The 26,356-nt window shown below is 45.8% G+C and overlaps 1 protein-coding gene across 3 annotated transcripts; it reads left to right on the top strand.

The window, feature by feature from the left end:
* The first annotated feature begins 353 nt into the window (after positions 1-353).
* LOC137813723 (pentatricopeptide repeat-containing protein At5g15010, mitochondrial) lies at positions 354-24,991 on the top strand. Of its 3 annotated transcripts, XM_068616130.2 has the most exons (3): positions 386-2,493; positions 24,238-24,345; positions 24,447-24,971. In XM_068616130.2, the coding sequence occupies exon 1, from the start codon at positions 529-531 to the stop codon at positions 2,362-2,364; it is 1,836 nt and encodes a 611-aa protein (XP_068472231.1). In that variant the 5' UTR covers positions 386-528; the 3' UTR covers positions 2,365-2,493; positions 24,238-24,345; positions 24,447-24,971. The 3 variants fall into 3 exon arrangements, with proteins under 3 accessions (XP_068472232.1, XP_068472230.1, XP_068472231.1); XM_068616131.1 differs by lacking the exons at positions 24,238-24,345; positions 24,447-24,971 and adding an exon at positions 16,066-16,873 and having other exon boundaries at positions 354-2,493; XM_068616129.1 differs by having other exon boundaries at positions 375-2,493; positions 24,238-24,991.
* Positions 24,992-26,356: the final 1,365 nt, after the last annotated feature.

Below are 26,356 nucleotides of genomic sequence, written 5' to 3'. Positions count from 1 at the left end.
ATCCAGAAATAGATTTAAAATATACAATCCAGAATATACAATAAAGTCCAGAATGTACAATGTATTTTCAGATTCAAAAAACCACATTAACACTACAACATAATTGTTGACGATGGTGGCCAATGTAGTTTTAGAGGGCTTTAGCACTCACGAATGAAAGATTTTTTTTTGAAAGGGGTGGTGCAGATATGGAAGAAGAATGGGGGAAAGAAAAATATGGGTTTAATATAAATATAAGGGTCAAAATATAGTATGGGGTAGAGCCCTCGAGTTTGCTGTGCTCAGTGTCTGTTGTAGGAAATTTGTTTCTCTAAAACATTTTATAAAATAGAACCTGCCTTCCAGTGGACACCACTGCACACTGCTTTAGATTTGTAACAGTTCACCTTTGCTTTTAGTTTTTTAGTTTCTTTTAGTACTTTTCACAAACATCTTTCACTCAGAGTTAGCCCAAGAAATTTGGGTCATAATATTATGGCGCTTGTCCAGTTTCGATAGATTGAAGTGTGCATTGCTTATTTGTCAGTCATGAGCAGAATAGGATCTAAATTATCTCTTCTCTCTGTTGCGCTATTACGTGTCAACCATAACTCAGTAGTTGTTAATCGTATTCATATGGTAGAACAACCCCTTATGGGAGATGCCTTCAATTTCTTTAACCTTTTTAGGTATGAAACAGTTTTAGCTCCGCCAAATTTTGGTTTATCTGTCAGTCCCTTTTCTACTTCATCTTCAACCAGAAGCCGTGGTGAGTCAACTGATGGCCCTGCACATGAGGTCTTGAGTGATGACGATGATGGGGAAGGGGATGAAGATGATGAGTACGATGATGGTCATGGCACGAATAAAGATAAGAATGGTACCAATTGTAGTAAGTTACATTTAAGAGATGATGATCTTGCCCAAGATGTTAAAACCATTTTGGATATAATGCATGAGATGGGTTCTGGAGCATCTGACATTAAGCAGAAGCTTGAGCATTGCAGTGTGGCGCTATCACAAGAGTTGGTTGTGGAGGTCATTTCAAAAACTCGCAATGATTGGGAAGCGGCTTTCACATTTTTCTTATGGGCTGGCAAGCAGCCCGGGTATGCTCATTCGGTTCGGGAGTATCATTCTATGATCTCCATTCTTGGCAAAATGAGGAAGTTTGATACTGCTTGGACCTTAATTGAGGAAATGAGAGGAGGTAGAACTGGTCCATCTTTTGTCACTCCACAGACACTGTTGATCATGATCAGGAGATACTGTGCTATACATGATGTTGCAAGGGCTATCAATACTTTCTATGCTTATAAACGGTTTAACTTTCAAATTGGGCTAGAGGAATTTCAAAGCCTTCTTTCTGCCCTTTGCCGGTATAAGAATGTGCAGGATGCTGAGAACTTACTGTTCTGCAACAAAAATGTATTCCCATTTGACATTAAAAGCTTTAACATAGTTCTGAATGGATGGTGTAATTTGATTGTTAGCACTAGTCAGGCAGAAAGAATATGGAAGGAGATGAGCAAGAGAGGAATCAAACACGATGTTGTCTCTTATGGAAGTATCATATCTTGCTATTCAAAATCTTCTACACTTTACAAGGTGCTTAGGATGTTTGACGAAATGAAGAATAGGAAGATCACTCCCGACAGGAAAGTTTATAATGCAGTAATTTATGCTCTAGCAAAGGGTAGGCTTGTGAAAGAAGCTGCCAATCTTATTGAAAAAATGGAGGACAACAACATTATTCCGAATGTTGTTACATACAACTCCTTGATCAAACCTCTTTGTAAAGCTCGCAAAGTTGATGAAGCTAAACAACTTTTTGATGAGATGTTGGAGCGGAGCCTATCCCCAACAATTCAAACTTTTCATGCTTTCTTCCGTATGTTAAGGACCAAGGAAGAAGTATTTGAGCTCTTGGACAAAATGAGAGAGTTGGGATGCTACCCAACCAATGAGACTTATATAATGTTGATAAGAAAGTTTTGCCGCTGGTGCCAGTTTGATGATGTATTTAAGATATGGGATGCAATGAGGGAAGATGGACTCAGCCATGATCGTAGTTCATATATAGTTCTGATTCATGGGCTCTTTCTAAATGGAAAACTAGAAGAAGCATACAGATATTATGCAGAGATGCAAGAGAAAGGCTTCCTTCCTGAACCAAAGACGGAAGAAATGCTTCAGGCATGGGTTTCTGGGAAACAGGCAAAGGAGGACCAGGTGACAGGATTAGAATCTAATCAACTTGAAAATGGTAGTCTTAAAAATATAGTGAAGGACATACCCAGTAAATTTGATAGGGAAAAATATTTTCTTCGCCAACCTGAGATCAGAAGGGTAACAAGAGAACGAGGTTTTTCTTTATGGGATTAAGACGAGGTCCAATGATACTTATTGGTCAGCAGCATACCTCAAATTCCATTTTGATTACCCCAAAGAGGTGGATGGCATGCGGGTGCATAGCCAGACATCAATTTCCTCATCATAAGCAAGAGCTGCAAGGTTAGTGCAATTCATAGACTACCAAAGTTCGTTAATTTTTATAGGATTGAAGACTTTTCAGTTAAAATTTTTAGGGATCTAAATTTAATTGCTTCTTTACTACTGGTTAACCTTGGTGGTGGTATTAATACTAGAGCTGAACTCAGGTGCTTCTATGTATTTTCATGAATTTGTTATAAATTCCACTGCAGCTAGAAACTCAAACCACCGTTGTGATTGTTTAGGTTACAGAGAAAAATGTGAATTGATAGTTGCTTGTTGGTCATCTTATTATACAATCTACTTCAGAAGTAAAATTAACCCAAATGAAGTTAATACATCGACGAAATAAATTAATTAACTAATGAAGTTGCACGTAAATCTAAGTACTGACCTTGAGTTGACGTCTTCGTGCGCGACCTCTACCGTCAGCTAGGGACTCCTTCCCACTGGTTACCTGTGGATTCCTGCAAAAAAGAGGACAAAAGGGGCGCCCTAGCGGCCGTTTGCCCTCCGACGCTCAAGTCAGCTAGCAAGAAACACCAAAACTGTGCACCTCCGTCTCTGAGCACCGCGTATGGCACTCTGAAGGTGGTAAAAGAACTGTGTATTGTGTGTATGTTTTCTCCCTCAGGCAAAGATCTTTCCCCAGTCCCTTGTGCGTAACCTCAGGGCACGAGCAAGCAACTAGAGAGTTCTGGTAAATTTGCCAAAAGTTCCAACCCTGTTTCCAACATTCCCAGCGCTATTTAAACTACCCAAGCATTTAAAGCGCCTTAACGCGCCTTTAATTACAAATGTAACGCACTCAATCAGCGTATCTAATTAGAAAACGTAGCGCATTTAAGACGTTGAAACGCTTGGGAGCCATTATAGTACCTGAATGTTCGAAACGAAAACTGTATTGAATGACTTTAATTACCTGGCACCTAACTAGAGGGTGTTTCTATTCTGACATGGCTGTCGTACACGTGGAGGGCCTCACGACGCCGTGACCCCATCTGGGGGCGTTTCTGCCCATCTGGGGACGTTTCTACGTGTGAGTCCTCCTGCTTGGGAGTGCTACTGCGCTAGGGGTGACTTTTTGGGTGCCAACTCATGCCCCCAATTATCTAGTCACTTACTTTGAGAGCGTATCTGCCTTTCTCTCGTACCCTGCACCCGGCTACCCTGGGCGTGACCTTCCTCTTGAGTCGTATCTGTCCCAAAGGCGTCTCTGGGGCGGCAGGGATACGAGTCAGGCTGCCCTACACCGGTGCTATCACTATGGCCTTGAAGCCACCTTTTCCTTCTCTTTATCGCTGCCCCGGGTTATCGGGACCTGAGGCCTTCCCACGGCGTTGCTCCCTCCATGGTCTTTCCTACCCATGGGTATCGGGGAACCACATTGTGATTGCCTTGCTTTAGTACTGTTTGATCTGGCGACGCCCTGGTTGGGCGACGCCTTCACCTAGGCGACGCCTTGCCTTGGCGACGCCTCTTCTTGGTGACGCTGGCACTTAGCGTCTCTTCACCTAGGCAACGCCTTGTGTTGACTTTGACCCCTGGTGTTGACTTTGACCTTGACTTAGTCAACGCCCGGGTACGGGACGGTACACAAGCCCCCCAGTCTTAAGCCGAAGACTTGTCTTCAGCGTAAAGACTAAGGCCTCACCCACGCCGTCCACGTGCCATCCTGATGACGTGTCGCTCCCTGCTGACTCAACAATTCTCGAATTATTGACGTGACGCTCTCTGAACCATAGGAGCGCTCTTAATGACTGATTGGACATCCTCTGAAACGGGGATGATAACACCTTTTGGGGCTACCCTTGATCGCGTGCCACGTAGCCCATCGCACGGCCAGCCTCTAGAGACCCTTGCGTTTCTCTTGGGCGATTGATCCTTTGACACGTGGCATGATCTCACGGCTCTTAGTTAGCGCCTCTTGGGTTGCAAAATGTAACGTTTAAGTTACCCCCAAACCCCGCGCTCACCCCACTGTTACATTCATTCCCTCCGCGTCTCTGCACTGTTCGTCGTCTTCAAACCCCTTTTCTCTGCAATTGCTGTTCTCTCCTTCCCGTGCTCTTCTTCCGCCTTCACTTCGATAGCAAAGGTATGATTTTCGAATACTCACGACTCTTCCCTTTCGTCGCATTGTATGATCTATTGAACTGCCTGGGACTGTTGACATTCATGCATTACTGCGTTCTTCCGCTTCTCCTTCCTTCTCTGTTCCCTTCTCCTTCTTTTTGGGTTTTCTCGCGTGGGTGATGTTTCCTGGGGTTCACTCCCCTTCCTGTCATGGCTACACTTGTTAAAACCTTTTTCCTCTCTTCTTTCTCCAGCTATTTATTTACACCATGACGCGCACGAACGCGGAGCCTGATTCCTCCCTAAAGACCCCCAAGTCCAACTACAAAGCCTACTACCCATGGGCCCCCGACGAGCTCTTGAACGAGTGTACCAGCCTCACTACCTTCCAGGACCTGGAAGCTCACCGTGGGGATCCCCATTTGTACAACTTTAACGCTTTCTGCCGCACTCACGACGCCCACATATCCGTCCGTCCCGGCAGGCCTGGGGAACCTGTTTGTTTGGACGACAGACCTAGAAAGGGGAAACCCTTCTTCTTCATGTACCAGACCGTGTTCAAACGCGTAGGAGTGCGTCTTCCCCTCACCCCCTTTGAAAGAGAACTCCTCACCGAAATTAATACCGCCCCCGCCCAGCTCCACCCCAACAGCTGGGCATTTGTAAGGGGTTTTCAAATTCTTTGCGGACACCTGGGCATCCTCCCTTCCGTAGACGTTTTCCTGCATTTCTTTGAGGTGAAAAAGCAGGGGAAAAGCTTCTGGGTAAGCTTTTCCGGGATCGCGGGCAGAATCCTCCTCTCCCTCTTCCAAAACTCTTACAAAAACTGGAAGGGGAAATTCTTTAGAGTGTGCAGTGCCAAGCACGACCCCACAACCTTGGACGACTTTCCCCTCTATTGGACGGAGCGCCCTAAGCTGCTTAGGGCCAAAGCCCTGGAAGAGCTATCTCCTGCTGACAGGGAAGTAAGCAAGGCCTTGGCTGGGCTGGGGATCGTTTTTGATACTTTGAAGCTTGTTGCTAGCGAATACAATGCTGACGCCCTGACAACATACTTTGGTATGGAGACTTTTCCCTCGTCCCCTTTGCTGTGAACACCCTGCTACCGGGTGTTTGTTCCCACTGCTTCCTCCCCTGTTTCTCATGGTGCCATGTTACTTGCATCTCACGCCTCTAGGCGTTTTGTAATTTTGCATAGTTGATTTGGCCCTAATTTCTGCTGTTTGGTCTGTTTTGGTGTAGGATCGGTGATGAATGCCTCTAAAAGAATGATGCTGGCGAAAGCAATGAAGGAGGCTCGTGTCGCCAAGGCGAGCGCCTCCTCCGCCCCTGCTGCTGCTCCGATCCCCCCACCAACTCTGTCACCGCCACCTCCGATCACTGCCGAAGCTCCCCTAAGCTCATCTCCGTCATCTCCACATAGCCCCGACGCACTTCAGACTCCCAGCTCTCCTCCACCCATCACCGCCGTTCCCCTAGCCGCAGCCTCATCTCCGGCTCCAACACCCCTTGACAAAGGGAAACGGGTCTTGGAAATTTTATCGGATGATGAGGACTCGGAAGGTGTGGCACCCTTCAAGAGGAGAAAATCTGTGCGGGTTCCTCTTCTGCTAGAGGCGTCGCCCCAGGGAGGGAATCCCTTCATGGATGACCCTCCAAGCGCGACTTCACTTCCACCCACAACAGTCCAAGAGGAAGGGGGTGAAGGCGCCGAGTCTGCCCCGCCCCCGCCACCGGTAGAAGTCTCTGCTTCCCCTGCTCCCGTCGCTGCCGCTGCCGCCCCCGATCTCATCGCCATCCCTCCTCCAATCATGCATCTGATGAGGAGCTTCAGTGGCGGGACTATGCCAGAGGGCACCGACAGGAAGGAAGGCATGCCTTTCTACTTGGGGGCCTTCTTGGCGGTGGCCCTTGAATGGCGCGCCCAGGCCAGGAATGCTGTCCTGCAAACTCAAACTCTCCAGGCCTTGGAAACAAAGGTAACTGCTCTGGAGGAGGAGAAGAAAACCCTGGGATGCCAGAACGAAACTTACCAAACCTCCCTGAAGCAGGCGCAAGAGTCCAAAGCAGAAGCTGAGAGACAACTGGCAGAGGCATTGGAGCTCCAGGCTGACTTTTATACTCGGGAAGTCGCCCTCCAAGTTCAGTTAACGGGCCTTCAAGAATTGGTCAAAGCTGATGCAGAAGTTCAAAAGGACTTGAAGGACCGTTGCTGTGAGCAGGTTGACGAGATGGAGCGGATGGAGGGGGAAATGGCCACCCAGGCCAAGGCTATGGGCCTTCTCCAGGCTGACTACGACAAACTACAGGTCGAGGTCAGTCGGCTTCGCGTGGAAAAGGAGGCTTTGGAGAAGCAGGTAGCCTCTGGGGATGCCGCCATTGAGGAGCTAGAGAAGGACAAAAAGGCCCTCATCCAGGAGATGGCGGGTACTTTCGAGGAGGGATTCCACGAAGCTTTGGCTCAAGCAGTCTGCACGAATCTGGGGATTGACATTTCCAGCTGCGATTCCACTCACCACATTGTTGGAAAGGTCGTGCCCTTGGAGATAGACGATTGAGCCGTCCCCCTCGATCATCAGCCCATTCCTTTATACTTGTTTTAACCTTCTCTAACAAATTTGTAACTCTTTGAATCATTTGCACTCTTGCTACAACTCTGGAATTTTGTTATGATTACTTTCGTGTCCTCGCGACACAGAATTCTGCATGTGTGATCTTATCCTCATTCTTTGCCTTCGCGTGCTTCGGTTGTTTTGTTTGTATTATACTCGCTTCTTTCACTTCGTTGGGCGGCCTTGTAGGCCTGGGAAAGGTCACGCGCCAATGCCCATGCCCATGGAGAGGCTCACCTAATGGAGCCTATCGTCCACGGGGTGTTTCTAACACCCAAACGGTCCTTCCCTTTATCCCTAACGCCCGACGCCCACGCCTAAGGAGAGGCCTGCTAAAGCAGCACCGTATCGTCCTCGGGTGTCTGAAACGCCGAGTGCTTTGAGAGGGGGTCGTTCCCTCCATGGTCTTTCCTTCCCATAGGTATCGGGGAACGCCCTGCCAGTGATTCGCTGGCGTTTTGGTGGTCCCGCCTCCCTCCACAGTCTTTCCTACTTGTGGGTCTCGGGGAGGCGACGCCAGTAACTACCTTTGCCCTCTTCGATTTCGTCTCCCTCCACAGTCTTTCCTACCTGTGGGTATCGGGGAGGCGACCCTGCTGATATTTTGGTTGGCGACGCCCGCGACGTCTCACGCTGGCGTCGCCCTTTGCGTCCTTACAGGCGACGCCTTGGGCGTTATCTTTACCTTGACATTGACTTTGGCCTTGGCCTTGGTCGACGCTTGAGGACAGCGAAGAGCTCAAGGTTTTGCCCGTGCCATCCACGTGGCGCTTCTTGTATGGCTGATGGGACGTTCAGTCATTCGACTTGATCTACGTGGCTCTCCTTGTATGGCTGATGGGACGTTCAGTCATTCGATTTGATCCTGATTCCTACTGTGCCCTTGATCCACTTTCGACGGCGCATCGTACCACTGGGTATTCTGTTGATACGACGTCTTCTAAGTTTAACCAGCGGTGCCAGGGCCATCCTTTCATCTTCTGCCATGTGGCTCGATCGTGCGGTGCATCCATTCGCGTCGTTTGGCGCTCTAACCGCTTTATTTAACCCTTCAAACTCTGAAACCGTTCTCATCATTTCTGCACTCTTCGTAACCTACTTACACTCTCTCTTCTTGCACCCTTTCTTCTTGCACCCTTTCTCTTCCGACGAAGGGTTCTTCCAGCATTCGCTCCCCTCGCTCGACTCTTGCATTTCCGGCGGGCCATACGCCCTTGACAATCCCTGATCTTGTTAAAGAATGTCTTCTCATGCTGCTTCCCCCAGGGTCAATCCCAAGGACTTGTACCCTTGGGCTTCGAGTGAACTTCTTGACGAATGTTCATGCTTACTCGCTACCAGGGCCATAAGGGAACACAAAGGGGATTCATGTTCCTATGATCACTGGGCCTTCGTGAGGAGGCATGACGACGACATCGCTGTGCTCCCTTGCACTCTAGGGGAGCTAGTATGTGGAGACGAACGGGCCAACGAAGGGGTCCCCTTCTTTTACCTGTACCAGGTGGTTTTCAAGACCATCGGCGTGCGCCTACCTTTCTCCCGGTTCGAGAAGGAACTGCTGACGGAGATCAATGTCGCTCCGGCACAGTTATACCCCAACAGCTGGGCCTTTGTCAAAGCCTTCGACATCCTCTTCGAGTTTCTGGGTTGTGCGCCCTCGGTTGACCTCTTTCTTCACTTCTTTGAGGTGAAGAGGCAGAGGCACAACCTTTGGGTAACTCTCAGTAACGTTCCCGGGAGAGTTCTCCTCACACCCTTCCAAAACTCGTTCACCGGGTGGAAAGGCCGGTTCTTCAAGATCTGCTGCACTGACCTTGTTCCCGACGCTCTGGATGGGTTTCCGCTGTACTGGGTGAGAGAGACGAGGGCCCTCAAAACCAAACCCTTCAAGAATCTGGCTCCAAGTGATCAAATAGCTTGCCGGATTCTTGCTGAGGCGGGAGGTTTTGACTCTGCCACTTTGATCAGCTTGGAGTTCAACGCTGGAACTCTCGAAAAGTACATATGTAAGAGTCACTGCCTAGAAACTTCGGCCTTTATTGCTTTCTAACTGTGCATGTCTTGCTTCATGGTGTCTCTGACACATTTATCTCCCTTGGTGCAGGTTCGAAAATAAACCAAGAGAGGAGGACGCGACTTACTCAAGCTCTGCAGGCTGGGATCAGGGCTTCGTCTTCCTCCAGTGCTGACTCCGATGGCCCCTGAAAAGTGGCTCTTTTGTGATTTGCATGAGTTGTAATATTTGCCCTATTTGCGCTACTCCCATTGTATCGAACATTGCTTGTAACATCAACTTTTCTATATTATACTTGATTTTTTTGCAACGTCGCTTTACTCTGCATACGTTTCGCATATTGTGCGCTTTTCCTTCGTCATGTTCCTCAACGGCGCCTGCCTTCATCTAGGCGACGCCTTCACCTGGGCGACGCCTTCTTTCTTGGCGACGCCTTCGCCTAGGTGACGCCTTCTTTCTTGGCGACGCCTTGACCTAGGCGACGCCTTCTTTCTTGGCGACGCATCACATTACTTCAAACGGAGAAAGATAAAGGCTGAAAACCAAGGCACTTCTTTTTCTCAAACTGGTTTTACCTTTTATTTGGGTGACCTCATTAAAAAACCCCCGAGAGGGAAAAAGAGCGTCCCCTTCAACTAAATTGTTACATAACTGCTTACATAAGTCAACTGAAATAAAATTTTAAGTTGGCTGCATTCCAGCTGCGCGGGATAGGACCTCCATCCAAAGTCTCTAGGCTGTACGAACCGTTGCCCTTAGCCTCAGTAACTCTGAAGGGTCCGGTCCACTTGGGAGACAACTTATTCTCCAGCTCGTATGGGTGAGCTTTCCTCATCACTAGGTCGCCGATCTGAAACTGTCGCGACTTTACCTTAGAGCTATATTACCGCTCTACTCTTCTCTTCATCGCTTCAGCTTTTATTCTGGCTTCTTCCCTGGCCTCGTCTAGTAGATCCAGGTTTACCCGCCTCTCTTCATTGGATTCTTCCACCACGAAGTTTTGAAAACGTGGTGAGCTTTCATGTATTTCTACCGGAATCATCGCGTCCGACCCGTACACCAAACTGAAAGGCGTCTCCATAGTAGAGGATTGGGGCGTGGTGTGGTATGCCCATACGATCCTTGGTACCTCTTTCGCCCACGCCCCTTTGGCTTTCTCTAGCCTTCTTTTTAACCCCCTCAGCAGAACTCTGTTTGCTGACTCCACTTGTCCGTTGGTCTGGGGGTGTTCAACCGATGCGAACACTTGTTTGATTCCTACCTCAGCGCATAGATTTCTCAACTGCTGACTGGCAAACTGGGTCCCGTTATCGGATATCAAGCGCCTAGGTACGCCAAAGCGACACACGATGTTCTTCCACACAAAATGCTGTACCTTGTGCGCAGTGATCTGTGCTACGGGCTCTGCCTCTATCCACTTGGTGAAGTATTCAATGGCGACGATCAAATACTTCATCTGCCTGATTGCCAGTGGGAACGGGCCCAGGATGTCAATTCCCCATGTATGGAAAGGCCACGGGCTGTATATGGACCGCAATTCTTCTGGCGGCGCCTTGTGCCAGTCGGCGTGCTTTTGGCATTGTCTGCACCGCCGGGCGTGTCGTGCGCAGTCCTCTTTTACTGTTGGCCAGAAAAAACCTGCGCGTATTACTTTGGAGGCTAGGGACCTTCCCCCTACGTGGCTCCCGCAGATGCCTTCGTGTAGCTCCGCCATTATCCTGGTGCACTCGTCGCCACTTACGCATGTTAGGATAGGGTGAGTGAAACCGTGCCTGAACAACACCCCATCCACCAGGGTATACCTTGCGGCGTTTCTTTTGACCTTTTTACCCTCTTCAGGCTCTACTGGGAGAGCCCCATTCGCCAGGTATCGCTTGTAGGGCGTCATCCAGGTGTCTCCCTCGGTCAAAACGCATACCTGCATCTGCTCTCCCTCGGGCACATCCGCGTACGTGCTGATGCGGGGCGCCCTCTGCGTATCTTGGGTCAAAGAGAAATGACTCCTCGGCCTTCCCCTTGTTGTATAAATCCGGAGGACATCCACCCTGTTGTCTTCCACGAATCTACGCAGAGCTTTGAGAGTCTCTTGGATCACTGTCCTCTGTCTACCCCCCTTGCCTGAGCTGGCCAGCTTTGCAAGCAGGTCAGCTCTGGCATTCTGCTCCCTCGGGACATGTATCAGCTCAAGAGCGTTGAATGCTCCCTTCAACAACTGGACGTATTTCAGATACGCCGCCATCTGTGGGTCCTTCGCCTGGAACTCACCCGACACTTGCCCCGTAATCAGCTGGGAGTCGCTTTTCACCAGGAGGTTCTGCGCGCCCATCTCCTTGGCCAGGAGCATTCCTGCTATTAGGGCTTCATACTCCGCCTGATTGTTACTCGCCTTGAAGGCGAAACGCAGGGCCTGCTCAATCAGTATGCCGTCGGGTCCCTCCAAGACTATTCCCGCTCCGCTCCCTTGTTGGTTGGAAGAGCCATCAATCGAGAGCAGCCACTGCGAGCCCACTTCCACCTCTTGCTCACCTCCGGGCGAAAGTTTCGCTATAAAATCTGCGTACACCTGCCCTTTGATGGATCCTCTAGGCTCATACTGGATGTCGAATTCTGACAGTTCCACCGCCCAGCGCACCATTCTTCCCGCCACATCAGGCTTCTGCAGCACCTTCTGTATAGGGAGGTTTGTCATCACCACCACCGTGAAGTTGTGGAAGTAATGACGGAGCCTCCTGGCAGAAAACATTACCGCTAGCGCCGCCTTCTCCAGCGCTTGGTATCTCGTCTCCGCTCCTTGTAATGCCTTGCTTACAAAATAGATGGGCTTCTAACTCTGGTCCTGCTCCTGGACTAACACAGAACTGATAGCCCGCTCCGTTACAGTAAAATATAACCGGAGGGGCACGCCCGCTACCGGTTTGCAGAGGACCGGTGGCGTTGCCAGGTACTCCTTTAGCTTAATGAAAGCCGCTTCGCATTCATCAGTCCATGCAAAGCGACTGTTTCTCTTGAGGCACTGGAAATATGGATGCCCCTTCTCTCCCCCGGCGGAAACAAACCTCGAGAGCGCCGCCATCCGCCCTGTCAGCTGTTGCACCTCCTTTACCGACGTCGGGCTTCGCATGGCGATAATCGCCGCGCATTTGTCGGGGTTCGCCTTTATCCCCCTTTCTGTGAGCATAAAACCCAAGAATTTACCGGCCTCTACCCCGAAAACACACTTCTCAGGGTTTAACTTGAGGCGATACTTGGATATTCTGACGAATAACTCCTCCAGATCTGCCATGTGCTGCGCCCTATCCTGCGACGCCACCACCATGTCGTCTACATAGGCGTACACATTCCTCCCGAGCATGGGCGCCAGGACCTTGTCCATTAACCTCTAGTACGTGGCGCCCGCGTTTTTCAGCCCAAAAGGCATCACCTTATAGCAGTAACTGCAAGTCTTAGTCATGAATGCAGTTTTGTTCTCATCTCTTGGGTGCATCTTGATCTGGTTGTACCCTGAGAAGGCGTCCAGGAAACTCAGCACCTTGCTGCTGGACGCACTGTCTACCAAGGCGTCGATGCTGGGCAGCGAGTACGAGTCCTTTGGGCACGCCTTATTCAGGTCCGTGAAGTCCACGCACATCCTCCATTTTCCATTCGCCTTTTTCACCAAGACGACGTTGGCAAGCCACTCAGGGTATTGAATCTCCCTGATGTGGCCAGCATCCAACAGCTTCTGCGTTTCGTCCTTCACCACCTGCTGTCGCTCCTCATTGAACTTTCTCTTTCTCTGGCGCACGGGGCGGACCGTGGCGTCCATGCTGAGGTGGTGACACAGGAAATCGGGGTCGATGCCGGACATATCGGAGGCGGACCATGCGAAGGCATCCAGGTGGCGCGAAATCACTTCTGCCACCCCTTCCTGTTCTTCCGGGCTCAGTGAACTTCCTAACTTGAATGTCTTGCCGCCAATCTCCCTTTCTACGGCGTTAGCCGCTGGCTATTCCCTGTTGTCATCCTCGACGGGCGCCGCCTCTTCCACGGGCGCTGCGTCCTCAGGGCCTTCCTCCATTGGTGCATCTGCTTCGGGCGTCGCCCTCGCCGGTATGGCCTCCTTAGGCGTCGACCCAGCGGGCGTCGCCTCAATCATCGTCGTGTCCGCGATCGACGGACGTTCATATACCATGAACACGCCTCTCTTCGTTTTCAGGCTGTTCTCATAACATTTCCTTGCCTCCTCCTGGTCTGACCTGATGACTATCACCTGGCCACTGAGGTCCGGCAGCTTCATCTTCATGTGGCGCGTGGAGGACACCGCATTCAAACGGTTTAAACGCCGGCCTGCCCAGCAAAATATTGTAGGCGGAGTTGGCGTTCACGACCAGGTACCGGATGCTCTCGGTACGGGAGGCCTCTCCATCCGTGAACGTAGTCCTCAACTCCAGGTAACCCCGGACTTCCACCTGGTTATCCGCAAACCCGTACAGGCACCCCGTGTAGGGCCTCAACAGGTCGGGGGACAACCGTAACTTATTAAAGGTCGACAAGAACATGACGTCCGCCGAACTTCCCTGGTCGACAAGCACCCTGTGCACCTTCCTCCCGGCTGTGACGACTGAGATGACAACGGGGTTGTTGTCGTGGGGTACCACATCTCGGAGATCTCCTCTCGTGAACACGAGATCCGACTCCCATGGCTCCCCCGAGAGTCTCTCTTCGATTGAATTGACCCCCCTCGCGTATTTCTTCCGCTGGGAGGCGGTGGGTCCCCTGCCGGAAAAACCTCCAGCAATGGTGTGGACCTCGCCAAGCACAGGCATCTCGTGTGCTGGTTCTTCCGCCTGCTGCGGCGAGGTGGCGGTCGTCGTGGGCTCTGCGACATAATCCTTCAAAAACCCAATCCTCACCAGCTCATCTAGCTGGTAACCCAACGACAGGCATTTATCAATGTGGTGCCCGAAAGCCTCGTGGAATTCGCACCAAGAGTCTTTGTGATGGAGGAGGGCCAAGCACATCTAGCCATGGGAGCCAAAGCCCAAACCATGAAGAGCGTCTAAACCAAGGAGAGCGTTTAGCTCCAAGGAATGAGCGTCTAGGCCGTGAAGAAGGGAAGCTACCCATGGAGCGTCTAGATATGGAACTAGACCGTCTAGGTCCTCTCACAAGATCAATGGCTAAGCATGTACAAGCACAAGTGGATGAAGCCACGGATGGAAGAGAGAAAGCCTTGTATATGTTGCATAAAGGCCCAATAGGGGTACTTAGTAGATAGGGTAGTGTAGAAAGCACATTTGAAGGAAACATTCTAGAACCTTGCTAGGTGTGACCGGTCATGGCACATGGCCTAGGCTTTGCATTTCATTTGGTTTACATTTCATTATGTATTAGCTTAGTTCCTACGTCCAAATAGCCTATAAATAAGGAGGCTATCTCATGTATTTTCCAAGTTTATTGTGAGTAAAGTTATGCTGCCATTTTGTGCTCAACTTTGCTTCTCCCTAGAATCCTAGGCTCTAAACTTCAATTCCTTCATCTTTTCTCTTGGGCTGGCCGAACCACCCAATACCCACACTTATCATGCACCTACAAGATCAACACCACTCTTAGGAGGATCTTGCTCAATCTCATTCATTGCTTCCGCCCCATACCCTACATTGATTCAAGAAGAACTTCATGAAAATGCCATCATTTGGTATCATGAGCTTTGGTTCTTCAAGATGAGTAGCTCTTGGTCTTTCCAATTTTAGTTCTTCTTTATTTCATATTGTCATTTAATTTCCATACTTGTCTTGCTGCTTTTTTACATTTTAATTTGTTTAGTGTGCTTTGTGGAAGATCCAACCGAAGCACTCTTGTTCAATTGATCTTGAACAAGTTCTTGTGCAATTTGTGATAGGATTCCATACACCTTTGAGTTGCTATTTTCTTTTAGGCTTTTGAGTCTTTATTGCTTTCATTATTTGGTTCATATTATGCTTTGAGTCTTTAATTTTCTGAATCTATACATGTTTTGTCAAGTCATGTTCATCCATATTGTCAACAATTCATAGTAGTCCTTTTATTTGGCTTGATTGTTTCTTGATTTTGGGTCTCTTTAATTGTTTGAATCTGCTGTTCTTTGCTCCTTTGGTGCCTTTTTAATTTTAGTTTGAGTTCATATTGTGTTTAGATTCTACACAATTCTATTTCACAAATTTCCATTGTGTCTAAACTTTGGTATCTTGCTGTTTTTGTTTCCAGTTTTCAGATTCCCCTGTTTTCACCTTCTCTGTTTTGGCTGTTTTAACCCAGAAAAATATTTTCACTCATAGGAAAATTTTGATTCTCTGGAAAATGCAAGTTTAAAGTGTTATAGAAAGGACAAAAAAAGAATTAGGTCAAAAGAAGCAACAGAAAAAAATGATAAATCTTTTAAAATCAGAGTGCAAATCTGAGGCGCTCCAGCTGGCCTAACCGAACACCAAAATTGCAAAATTTATTAAAAAAAAATGGTGCATGCGTTTTGAGTGATTCCAAAGCCAGATTTTAGATAAGATCCTGAATATCTTGCATATCAAATTTTAGAGTCAAATTTTAAAAATACAGCTCAGCATAAATTGGGGAACAAACACGTTTTCTGGCCCACAACATTTTCCAGTGGTGCTGTTTTTTTTTATTTGGTCATCTAATCTAGTGCTTTTCTTTAGGAATTCTTTTGTGTGCCAACCTTTAATTGAGTACCTTTATTTGTTTGCTTTAATTTCTTGACTCTCTTTCTAGTTGTCATCATCTAAATCCTTTTGGTGGTACTGTTTTATTCAATTAAATTTGTTTCTTGCTTTTGTTCTTTGACCTCTAATTTTGGTGCTGGAATTTATTCTTCTTTGGTGCTTATGTGAATGGGAACTTGACTTGGTTAAGGTTTAGCCCTTTGCTAGGTGCTGGAAATTGGAGAATTAAAGACCATCATTCTAAGGAGAAGACAAGGCCAAAGCCGAAACAAGCATTCTTGAAAAACACTACAAACACTAGGAAGATCAACAAGCAAAGACAACAAAGAAGTGCACTAACCAAAAAGAGGATCAACAAAGGGAGTTCTCTTATTTCCTTTGCAACTTGGTTTATTGTTAATTACCTTGTTAATTACGTTTTAGACGGTGAGTGTGTCTTCAAGGGCTCAAAGTGTCCAAGAAGCCTTACCTAGGGCCGAATAGTATAGCATTCTTGATTAGTAATTGTTACTTGTTTGTAATTGCTTTTCTTTTGCTTTCATAGCTACGCTTTGCATGGTTAGTTTTGTTTAAATTTGTGTTAAACCGACTAGTTTTGTTGCATAGATAGCTTACATTGTTTTCTTGCATTTATTTCTCAACTTATTTGTGTTCTAAGTGTTTCACTAAGAGGAAGTCTTGTGTGAAGATATTGGAGGATAGTTTTTGGCAAGGAAAAGGCTTGGTACTTAAGTAGTCCTTTGTGACTCACCTTCCTTACCTGGAAAACTACCTTCTTTAACTTTCCTAAACTTTCTCAAAGTAAAACGCCTATATACACAAAGTTTTAGCCATGTCTTCTTCTTCTCACTCTCCAAAGTCTATAGAAAGTGAAGTAAAATCTTTGAAAACTCTTTTAAAAGAAGTATCCCAAGCGGTACAATTGATATCTTTTAGACAATTGGAGAATGAAAACAAAATCAATGAGTTGGCTAAGGCTCAAGAAGAGAAATCACAAAAAACACAAAAATAAAAAAAAAACGCTTACTCATGCATCTCAAAGTATTGAGTCTCTAGGGGAGGGAAGCCGTAGAATCAATGATTATTACCAACCACCCCCTAGAAGAACTAGGCAAAGGGAACAAGAGGTGCCAAGGGAAACTAGAGTAGACTTACCTCATTTTCATGGTAAAGAAAATGTAGAAATATATCTAGATTGGGAGATGAAGGTAGAGCAACTCTTTGCTTGCCATAGGGTAAGTGAGGAACGTAAGGTACCCTTAGCCACCCTTAGTTTCCAAGGGAACGCCATGTATTGGTGGACCTCTCTCGAAAGAGAAAGACGTCTTCATAGGGAACCTTCCATTACATATTGGAATGACCTTAGGGGAGCCCTAAGACGTCGACATATACCTTCCTACTACCATAGGGAGTTGATGGACAAGCTCCAAAGACTCCAACAAAAGAACATGAGTGTGGAAGAGTATAGGCAAAAAATGGAGCTCTACATGATGAGAGCATCCATTAGAGAAGAGGAGGAAACCACCATAGCTAGGTTCCTTAGTGGCCTATCACTTGAGATAAGAGATAGAGTAGAGCTCTTACCTTATCAAGACTTGAATGATTTGGTTCAACTTTGCATTAAAGTTGAGCAACAAAACTTGCGCAAAACATCAAGTCAAAAGGTGAGCCCCTATTCTAGCTTTTATCCCAAGAAAGAGTTTAGAAGGGAGGGTAGTACATCCAAGGAAAAACCAAAAGAGCCTACCAAGCCCTTCACCAAAGAAACCTCAACCCCACCCATCCGAGCTAGAGATGTTAAGTGTTTCAAGTGCTAAGGTAGGGGGCATGTGCAAGCACAATGTCCAAACCAAAGGACTATGTTTCTTAAAGGTGTAGATGAGTACACTAGTGGCGAGGATGAGCCTAGTGAGAGAGAGGAAGGGGGAGAGGATGAGAGGGTAGCTCCACTAGAGGGAGAATTGCTTATGATTAGGAGAACCCTCAACAATCACCCTAGCACATCCATTGAAACACAAAGAGAGAACATATTTCATACAAGATGCAATGTTTTAGAAAACATATGCTCTCTCATTGTGGATAGTGGATCTAGTTGTAATTGTTGTAGTGCTAGGATGGTTGAAAAGCTTAAGCTACAAGTGGTTCCTCACCCAAAACCTTACAAACTTCAATGGCTTAATGAAAATGGGGAACTACATGTAGACAAGCAAGTGGAAATCAAGTTTTCCATAGGGAACTACAAGGACAAAGTTTTATGTGATGTAGTGCCTATGGAAGCTTGTCATATTTTATTAGGGAGACCATGACAATTTGATAAGAAAACCTTGCATGATGGTCTCACTAACGAAATTTCCTTCACCCATAAGTATAAAAAGTTTGTACTTAGTCCTTTACCACATTCTCAAGTGGTAAAAGACCAAATACAAATGAAGCAAAAGAGGGATGAGGAAAACAAAAAAAAAAAGAGCGCTAGAAAAAGAGAAAATCCTTAGGGATAGGAAGGCGTGGGAGAAGAGTATTCCTTCCCACAAGGTTGGTCAACAAGAAAAGCCTCTTGAAAACGTTTTTGAAAATTTGCTTCTTGTTGAACAACCAAGCCTTATCTTTTGTAAAGGAGAACTTACATGCACTACCACAAGTAGTGAACTTATGAATTTACCTCCTCAAATCGAAAATCTTTTGAGTGAATTTGAAGATCTATTCTCACAAGAGGGACCAATTGGGCTTCCTCCTCTAAGGGGAATAGAACATCAAATTGACTTTATCCCGGGGGCAAGCCTACCAAATAGGCCTGCTTATAGAACCAACCCCGAGGAAACTAAGGAGATAGAATCACAAGTTCAAGACTTGTTGGAGAAGGGTTGGGTTCAAAAGAGCCTAAGCTCTTGTGCTGTACCTGTCTTGTTGGTGCCAAAAAAAGATGGAAAATGGCACATGTGTTGTGATTTTCGAGCAATCAACAACATCACCATCAAGTATAGGCATCCAATTCCAAGGCTTGATGATATGCTTGATGAATTGCATGGGTCAACTCTATTCTCCAAAATTGATCTTAAAAGTGGATATCACCAAATTCGAATCAAGGAGGGTGATGAGTGGAAAACCGCTTTTAAGACCAAATTTGGATTATACGAGTGGTTGGTGATGCCCTTTGGGCTTACTAATGCCCCAAGTACATTCATGAGGCTTATGAATCACACCTTGAGGGATTGTATAGGTAAATATGTAGTAGTTTACTTTGATGATATTTTAGTATATAGTAAAACCCTAGAAGACCATCTAAGTCACCTTAGGGAAGTTCTTCTAGTTCTTAGGAAAAATAGTCTTTTTGCAAATAGGGATAAGTGTACCTTTTGTGTAGATAATGTAGTCTTCTTAGGCTTCATAGTAAACAATAAGGGGGTGCATGTAGATCCCGAAAAAATCAAAGCCATCCGAGAGTGGCCAACTCCACAAAATGTAAGTGATGTAAGAAGTTTTCATGGGTTAGCTAGCTTCTATAGAAGGTTTGTGCCTAATTTTTCTAGCCTAGCATCTCCTTTGAATGAACTTGTTAAAAAAGATGTTGCATTTTGTTGGAATGAAAAGCATGAGCAAGCCTTTCAAAGGCTAAAAGCTCAACTCACCAATGCACCCATCCTATCTCTTCCAAATTTTTCCAAAACTTTTGAGATAGAGTGTGATGCATCGGGGGTAGGCATAGGTGCGGTTTTGTTGCAAGGTAGACACCCCATTGCTTATTTTAGTGAAAAACTCCATGGTGCCACCCTCAACTACCCCACCTATGACAAAGAGCTCTATGCTCTTGTGCGAGCCCTAAAGACTTGGGAACACTACCTTGTGCCCAAAGAATTTGTCATCCATAGTGATCACGAGTCTTTAAAATATTTAAAGGGCCAACACAAGCTCAACAAGAGACATGCTAAATGGATGAAATTTCTTGAACAATTTCCTTATGTAATCAAATACAAGAAAGGAAGCACCAATATAGTGGCCGATGCTCTTTCAAGACGGCATACACTCCTTTCAAAATTGGGTGCCCAAATTCTTGGATTTGACCACATAAGAGAGCTTTACCAAGATGATCAAGAACTCTCATCCATCTATGCCCAATGTCTACATAGAGCGCAAGGAGGTTACTATGTGTCCGAGGGATATCTTTTTAAAGAGGGAAAACTTTGCATTCCCCAAGGAACACATAGGAAACTCCTTGTCAAAGAATCACATGAGGGGGGACTCATGGGCCACTTTGGAGTTGATAAGACTCTAGATCTTTTAAAAGCAAAATTTTGTTGGCCACACATGAGGAAAAATGTCCAACGACATTGTTCTAGATGCATCTCATGTTTAAAAGCAAAGTCTAGAACAATGTCGCATGGACTCTACACCCCTTTGCCGATTGCAAATGCTCCTTGGGAAGACATTAGCATGGATTTCATTTTAGGACTTCCTAGGACTGCAAGAGGCCATGACTCTATCTTTGTGGTAGTGGACCGTTTTAGCAAAATGTCCCATTTTATTCCATGCCACAAAGTAGATGATGCTCAAAATATTTCTAAACTCTTCTTTAGAGAAGTGGTGAGACTCCATGGTCTCCCTAGAAGTATAGTGTCCGATAGAGATCCCAAGTTTATCAGCCACTTTTGGAAAACTCTTTGGGGTAAACTTGGCACAAGACTACAATTTTCAACTTCTTGTCATCCTCAAACGGATGGACAAACCGAAGTAGTCAATAGATCTCTTGGAACTATGCTTCGGGCTATCATGAAGGGCAGCCACAAATCTTGGGATGAGTACCTTCCCCATATTGAATTTGCTTACAATAGAGTAGTTCACAAGACTACTAATGCTTCTCCTTTTGAAGTAGTATATGGCTTTAATCCTCTCACACCCATGGATTTGATACCCCTTCCTAATCCACAAGATTTTGTGCATAAGGAAGGCGTAATCAAAGCTGATTTTGTAAAGAAAATGCATGAGAAGATTAAACTCCAAATACAACAACAAAATGAGAAGTACACAAAATACAACAATAAAGGGAAGAGAGAAATAATTTTTGAGGAGGGAGACTTAGTTTGGCTTCACCTTCGCAAAGATAGATTTCCAACTCAAAGGAAGTCCAAACTAAGTCCCCGAGGAGATGGACCTTTCCAAGTTCTCAAGCGAGTCAACAACAATGCATATAAATTGGACCTACCTCTTGAATATGGAGTACATGACACTTTTAATGTAATCGATCTTTCTCCATTTGTAGGTACCAATGACGATGAAGAGCTGGATTTGAGGACAAATCCTTTCCAAGGGGGAGGGGATGATGGAGGAGGGCCAAGCACATCTAGCCATGGGAGCCAAAGCCCAAACCATGAAGAGCGTCTAGACCAAGGAGAGCGTCTAGCTCCAAGGAATGAGCGTCTAGGCCGTGAAGAAGGGAAGCTACCCATGGAGCGTCTAGATATGGAACTAGACCGTCTAGGTCCTCTCACAAGATCAATGGCTAAGCATGTACAAGCACAAGTGGATGAAGCCACGGATGGAAGAGAGAAAGCCTTGTATATGTTGCATAAAGGCCCAATAGGGGTACTTAGTAGATAGGGTAGTGTAGAAAGCACATTTGAAGGAAACATTCTAGAACCTTGCTAGGTGTGACCGGTCATGGCACATGGCCTAGGCTTTGCATTTCATTTGGTTTACATTTCATTATGTATTAGCTTAGTTCCTACGTCCAAATAGCCTATAAATAGGGAGGCTATCTCATGTATTTTCCAAGTTTATTGTGAGTAAAGTTATGCTGCCATTTTGTGCTCAACTTTGCTTCTCCCTAGAATCCTAGGCTCTAAACTTCAATTCCTTCATCTTTTCCCTTGGGCTGGCCGAACCACCCAATACCCACACTTATCATGCACCTACAAGATCAACACCACTCTTAGGAGGATCTTGCTCACTCTCATTCATTGCTTCCGCCCCATACCCTACATTGATTCAAGAAGAACTTCATGAAAATGCCATCACTTTGCGAGACCCTAACACCTTGTCAGTTTTCGCCGGTCGCCTCAGCCTCTCAGCTATGTTAGGTACGGCGATCAAATCCTTCAGCTCCACCACGAAGTTGTACCTCGCCGGCCTCGCTCTTTCTCTGGCCGGGCGATCGCCTCCCGCTGGACCCCGGGGCTGGGGCTTTCTGGCCTCGTAGGGGCGTCTCGCATCTGGCTTCTTTCTTCCCGTCGTGGTCTCATTGACCCTGACGGGTTGAGCTCGTGCCGGTCCCCTTTGGCGCGAGGGTACGACGCTGGTGCGCTTCACGCACACTTCCCCCTCAGAAGCAATATGTTCTACCGCCCGACGCCGTAGCTCAGCGAAAGTCCTAGGGCAGTTGCGAATGATGGATTCTCCAAAAGGACCAGGGCATACGCCTTTCACGAACGCGTACACGATCATAGGCTCCTCTGTCGTTCCGACCTTCACGACCTGGGCCCCGAATCGATTGATGTATTCCTTAAGGGTCTCCCCTTGATACTGCTTCACATCAAACAAATCGTAGGAGACTGGCGGCGGGGCCTTGTTTGCTAAGTATTGTTCCCTGAACAATCGTGACAATTGGCGGAAAGATGTGATATGACCGTCCGGGAGGCTGATGAACCAGTCCATAGCCATCCCAGTCAGGGTGCTCATAAAGAGCTTGCACTTGGCGGCGTCAGAACCACCTACCAGGACCATCTGTGTGTGAAATGCAGCAAGGTGCGTCTCTAGGTCCTCCATCCCGGTGAAGATCACCTTGGGTCCCGCGAACGTGTTCGGGATCACTGCATCTAGAATCTCCTGCGAGAAGGGAGTGGAAAACTCCCTTGGGGGGGAATGGTTCTCCATCTCGTCATGGCCATGCCGTCCCCGATCATTTCTCAGACCCTGGCGCAACTCCTCATTTACGCGGTGGAGCTCTTCATTCCTCTCATGCGAGGCATCGAGATCTGCCTGCATGCGTTCCTGTTCCAGTTTCGACTCCGCCATATCCTGCTGCAGATTTTCTCGAACTTGTGATGGGACTGATGTTTTATATCGGCCCCACGGTGGGCGCCGAATGTTCCGTCCAGTTGACCGGGACGTCTTCGTGCGCGACCTCTACCGTCAGCTAGGGACTCCTTCCCACTGGTTACCTGTGGATTCCTGCAAAAAAGAGGACAAAAGGGGCGGCCGTTTGCACTCCGACGCTCAAGTCAGCTAGCAAGAAACACCAAAACTGTGCACCTCCGTCTCTGAGCACCGCGTATGGCACTCTGAAGGTGGTAAAAGAACTATGTATTGTGTGTATGTTTTCTCCCTCAGGCAAAGATCTTTCCCCAGTCCCTTGTGCGTAACCTCAGGGCACGAGCAAGCAACTAGAGAGTTCTGGTAAATTTGCCAAAAGTTCCAACCCTGTTTCCAACATTCCCAGCGCTATTTAAACTACCCAAGCATTTAAAGCGCCTTAACGCGCCTTTAATTACAAATGTAACGCACTCAATCAGCGTATCTAATTAGAAAACGTAGCGCATTTAAGACGTTGAAACGCTTGGGAGCCATTATAGTACCTGAATGTTCGAAACGGAAACTGTATTGAATGACTTTAATTACTTGGCACCTGACTAGAGGGTGTTTCTATTCTGACATGGCTGTCGTACACGTGGAGGGCCTCACGACGCCGTGACCCCATCTGGGGGCGTTTCTGCCCATCTGGGGACGTTTCTACGTGTGAGTCCTCCTGCTTGGGAGTGCTACTGCGCTAGGGGTGACTTTTTGGGTGCCAACTCATGCCCCCAATTATCTAGTCACTTACTTTGAGAGCGTATCTGCCTTTCTCTCGTACCCTGCACCCGGCTACCCTGGGCGTGACCTTCCTCTTGAGTCGTATCTGTCCCAAAGGCGTCTCTGGGGCGGCAGGGGTACGAGTCAGGCTGCCCTACATCGGTGCTATCACTATGGCCTTGAAGCCACCTTTTCCTTCTCTTTATCGCTGCCCCGGGTTATCGGGACCTGAGGCCTTCCCACGGCGTTGCTCCCTCCATGGTCTTTCCTACCCATGGGTATCGAGGAACCACACTGTGATTGCCTTGCTTTAGTACTGTTTGATCTGGCGACGCCCTGGTTGGGCGACGCCCTCACCTAGGCGACGCCTCTTCTTGGTGACGCTGGCACTTAGCGTCTCTTCACCTAGGCAACGCCTTGTGTTGACTTTGACCCCTGGTGTTGACTTTGACCTTGACTTAGTCAACGCCCGGGTACGGGACGGTACAAGTAATTCTATTTCTATCTAACCAACTTTGTATTTAAAATTGTTCATATGACTATTTGAATCCAGGTAGCATGATTTAACATTTTTATATTAAACCTCTAGATGGAGGGAATTCTGTTGTTGGATGATTGGCTTGCATGTATTTGGAATGAAATACACACCAAATAGAGCAGAAGTAGGAGTTCGCGAAAGAGAGTTAGTATTAGTGAGGTGCATGAGTGAGCTTACTGTACAAAATCTGTAACTTTTATTGATACGTTGATTCTTATCAAAATGGTTTGAAAAGAATTTGTGGATTCTTAATGGTGTAGGTAGCTTGAATTATGGGTGAAGTTTGGTTGGTCAAAATGAAGAATGTTGAAAGCTATGGTTCAAGTTTCTAAGTGTCCTTTGCTTGGAAACTTGATTCTTTGATGAAGATCTTGGTTTGGTCAAATGGATAGTTGGTTTAGGAAAGGAGGGGGAGTCTATTGTGTTCTTCAAAGATTTCAAGAAAGGAACATGAAAGAAAAAGGAAATGAACCAAAGACGAGATTGGTTCTTACCAACTCAACTAGTTCATGTAACTTAGGATAAACTTTTACCAACCTCTAGCTCCTACATGGATAAAGCTTATGAACAACACCAAAAAGATGACAAGGGACCTCTAGCTCAGCCTTAGATAAGCTAAGGAGCTACTACCAAAGGAAAACAATAGGAGACAACCACCACTTGAACTTAGATCTAGCTAAGAACTCTAGCAAGAAGAAGATTCACACTCTTTTCAAACTCAATATGATCATGTATTATTCAAATCAAAGTATATACAAAGTTGATTGATACCGGATACAACCGGTTGATTCAAACCAATCTAAAAATCTCATGTGCAACCTTTCTATCTCTCTTTTATACTTGAATATATCTTAGTTTTTTTTTTCCAAGAATCCTAAATTCTGAATCAAGTGTTCCAATAAAAGTTTTCAAAATATGTTAATTGAGAAAAAAGATTTGCATGTTTAACATGTCTAGATTATAACTACATTGCACATGCGAATCATGCAATCACACTTAATATATCTAAGAAAAATTTCTTCATCACTTATGGAATCAAATCTTCCCAAATTGTCTTTGATATTTAGGATAAAACATTGAATTCCAAAAGGATGGAGATAAGAAATGTTTGACTTTCTATTTTACCACAGTTCATATGGAGTCTTCTTTAACAAGAGTCTTATGTAAATTTGGTTTTGCAAATAATAGGTTGTGTTAATTGCTTTTTTCCAAAAGCGTTTAGTAGTGGAGTTAACATTTAACATAGTCCAAACCATTTCTTGTAAAACATGATTCTTTCTCTAAACAACACTATTTTGTTGTGGTGTTTTAAAAGTATAAAAATTAAAGTAAATATGTATTGTAAACCCAACTTATTACTATATATGTAAATGATGTTCTATTGTAGTTACATTTTGCATGTTTGTAATTTTCTGGCTAGACTTTATTGCATTGCATTTTTACGTTTCTTTTTATATTTCTTGTTTCAATTCCAATATCCCCTTTAATTTGTGAAGAAAAGAACAATTAACATGTTTTCTTTGGGATTCAACTTTGGCTGACCCAATATTACATTAAGGGGAAAACTTAGTATTTTTGTTTGAAAAACTGAACATGTTGAGCAATCATCGAATCCCCACACTTCTTTCTAGCCAATTCTCAAAACAATTCCAAAGTTCCTGTAATCCTTAAGGTTAGGCATACCATGATTTTTCACTTTCAAGGCTTGTAATGAGCTAAAATATCATAAAGAAAAAGGTCGGGCTTAAAGGGGCGTACAGGTGGAATTAATGCAAGGTAGGTCAATTTGGCTCAGTAGTTGAAACTAAAAAAATAACTAAATCATGTCAATAGTGCATGTGAACAAGTGGCGTGAAGAAAAGTCAAGTCAAGTTCTAGAAAACCTACGAACATGAGTGAATTACACAAGAAAGAAAGTAAACCCAAACATCACCAAGGTATATTCTATAAAAAATTACCCGTAACCTAATTATCATACACAAATTTTTACTAAAATGTAAAAAAAACAAATCTATATTGCTTGATAATTCTAATTAAGAATGATGAAACTAATATTCCTCACATTTTTTTTTAAAAACATAGGTATCCAATGAAAAATATGCTAAACAATACAAAACTAGCAATAACAATACACTCTTCTACACAATTAAATCAAATATTGTCCTCAATG

This window comes from Phaseolus vulgaris, chromosome 1 (genome assembly GCF_051622355.1).
Source record: "Phaseolus vulgaris cultivar YP4 chromosome 1, ASM5162235v1, whole genome shotgun sequence".
NCBI classification, from domain to species: domain Eukaryota; kingdom Viridiplantae; phylum Streptophyta; class Magnoliopsida; order Fabales; family Fabaceae; genus Phaseolus; species Phaseolus vulgaris.
The sequence above is the reverse complement of the archived record's forward strand: the minus strand, read 5'-3'. Positions and strand labels throughout refer to the sequence as shown.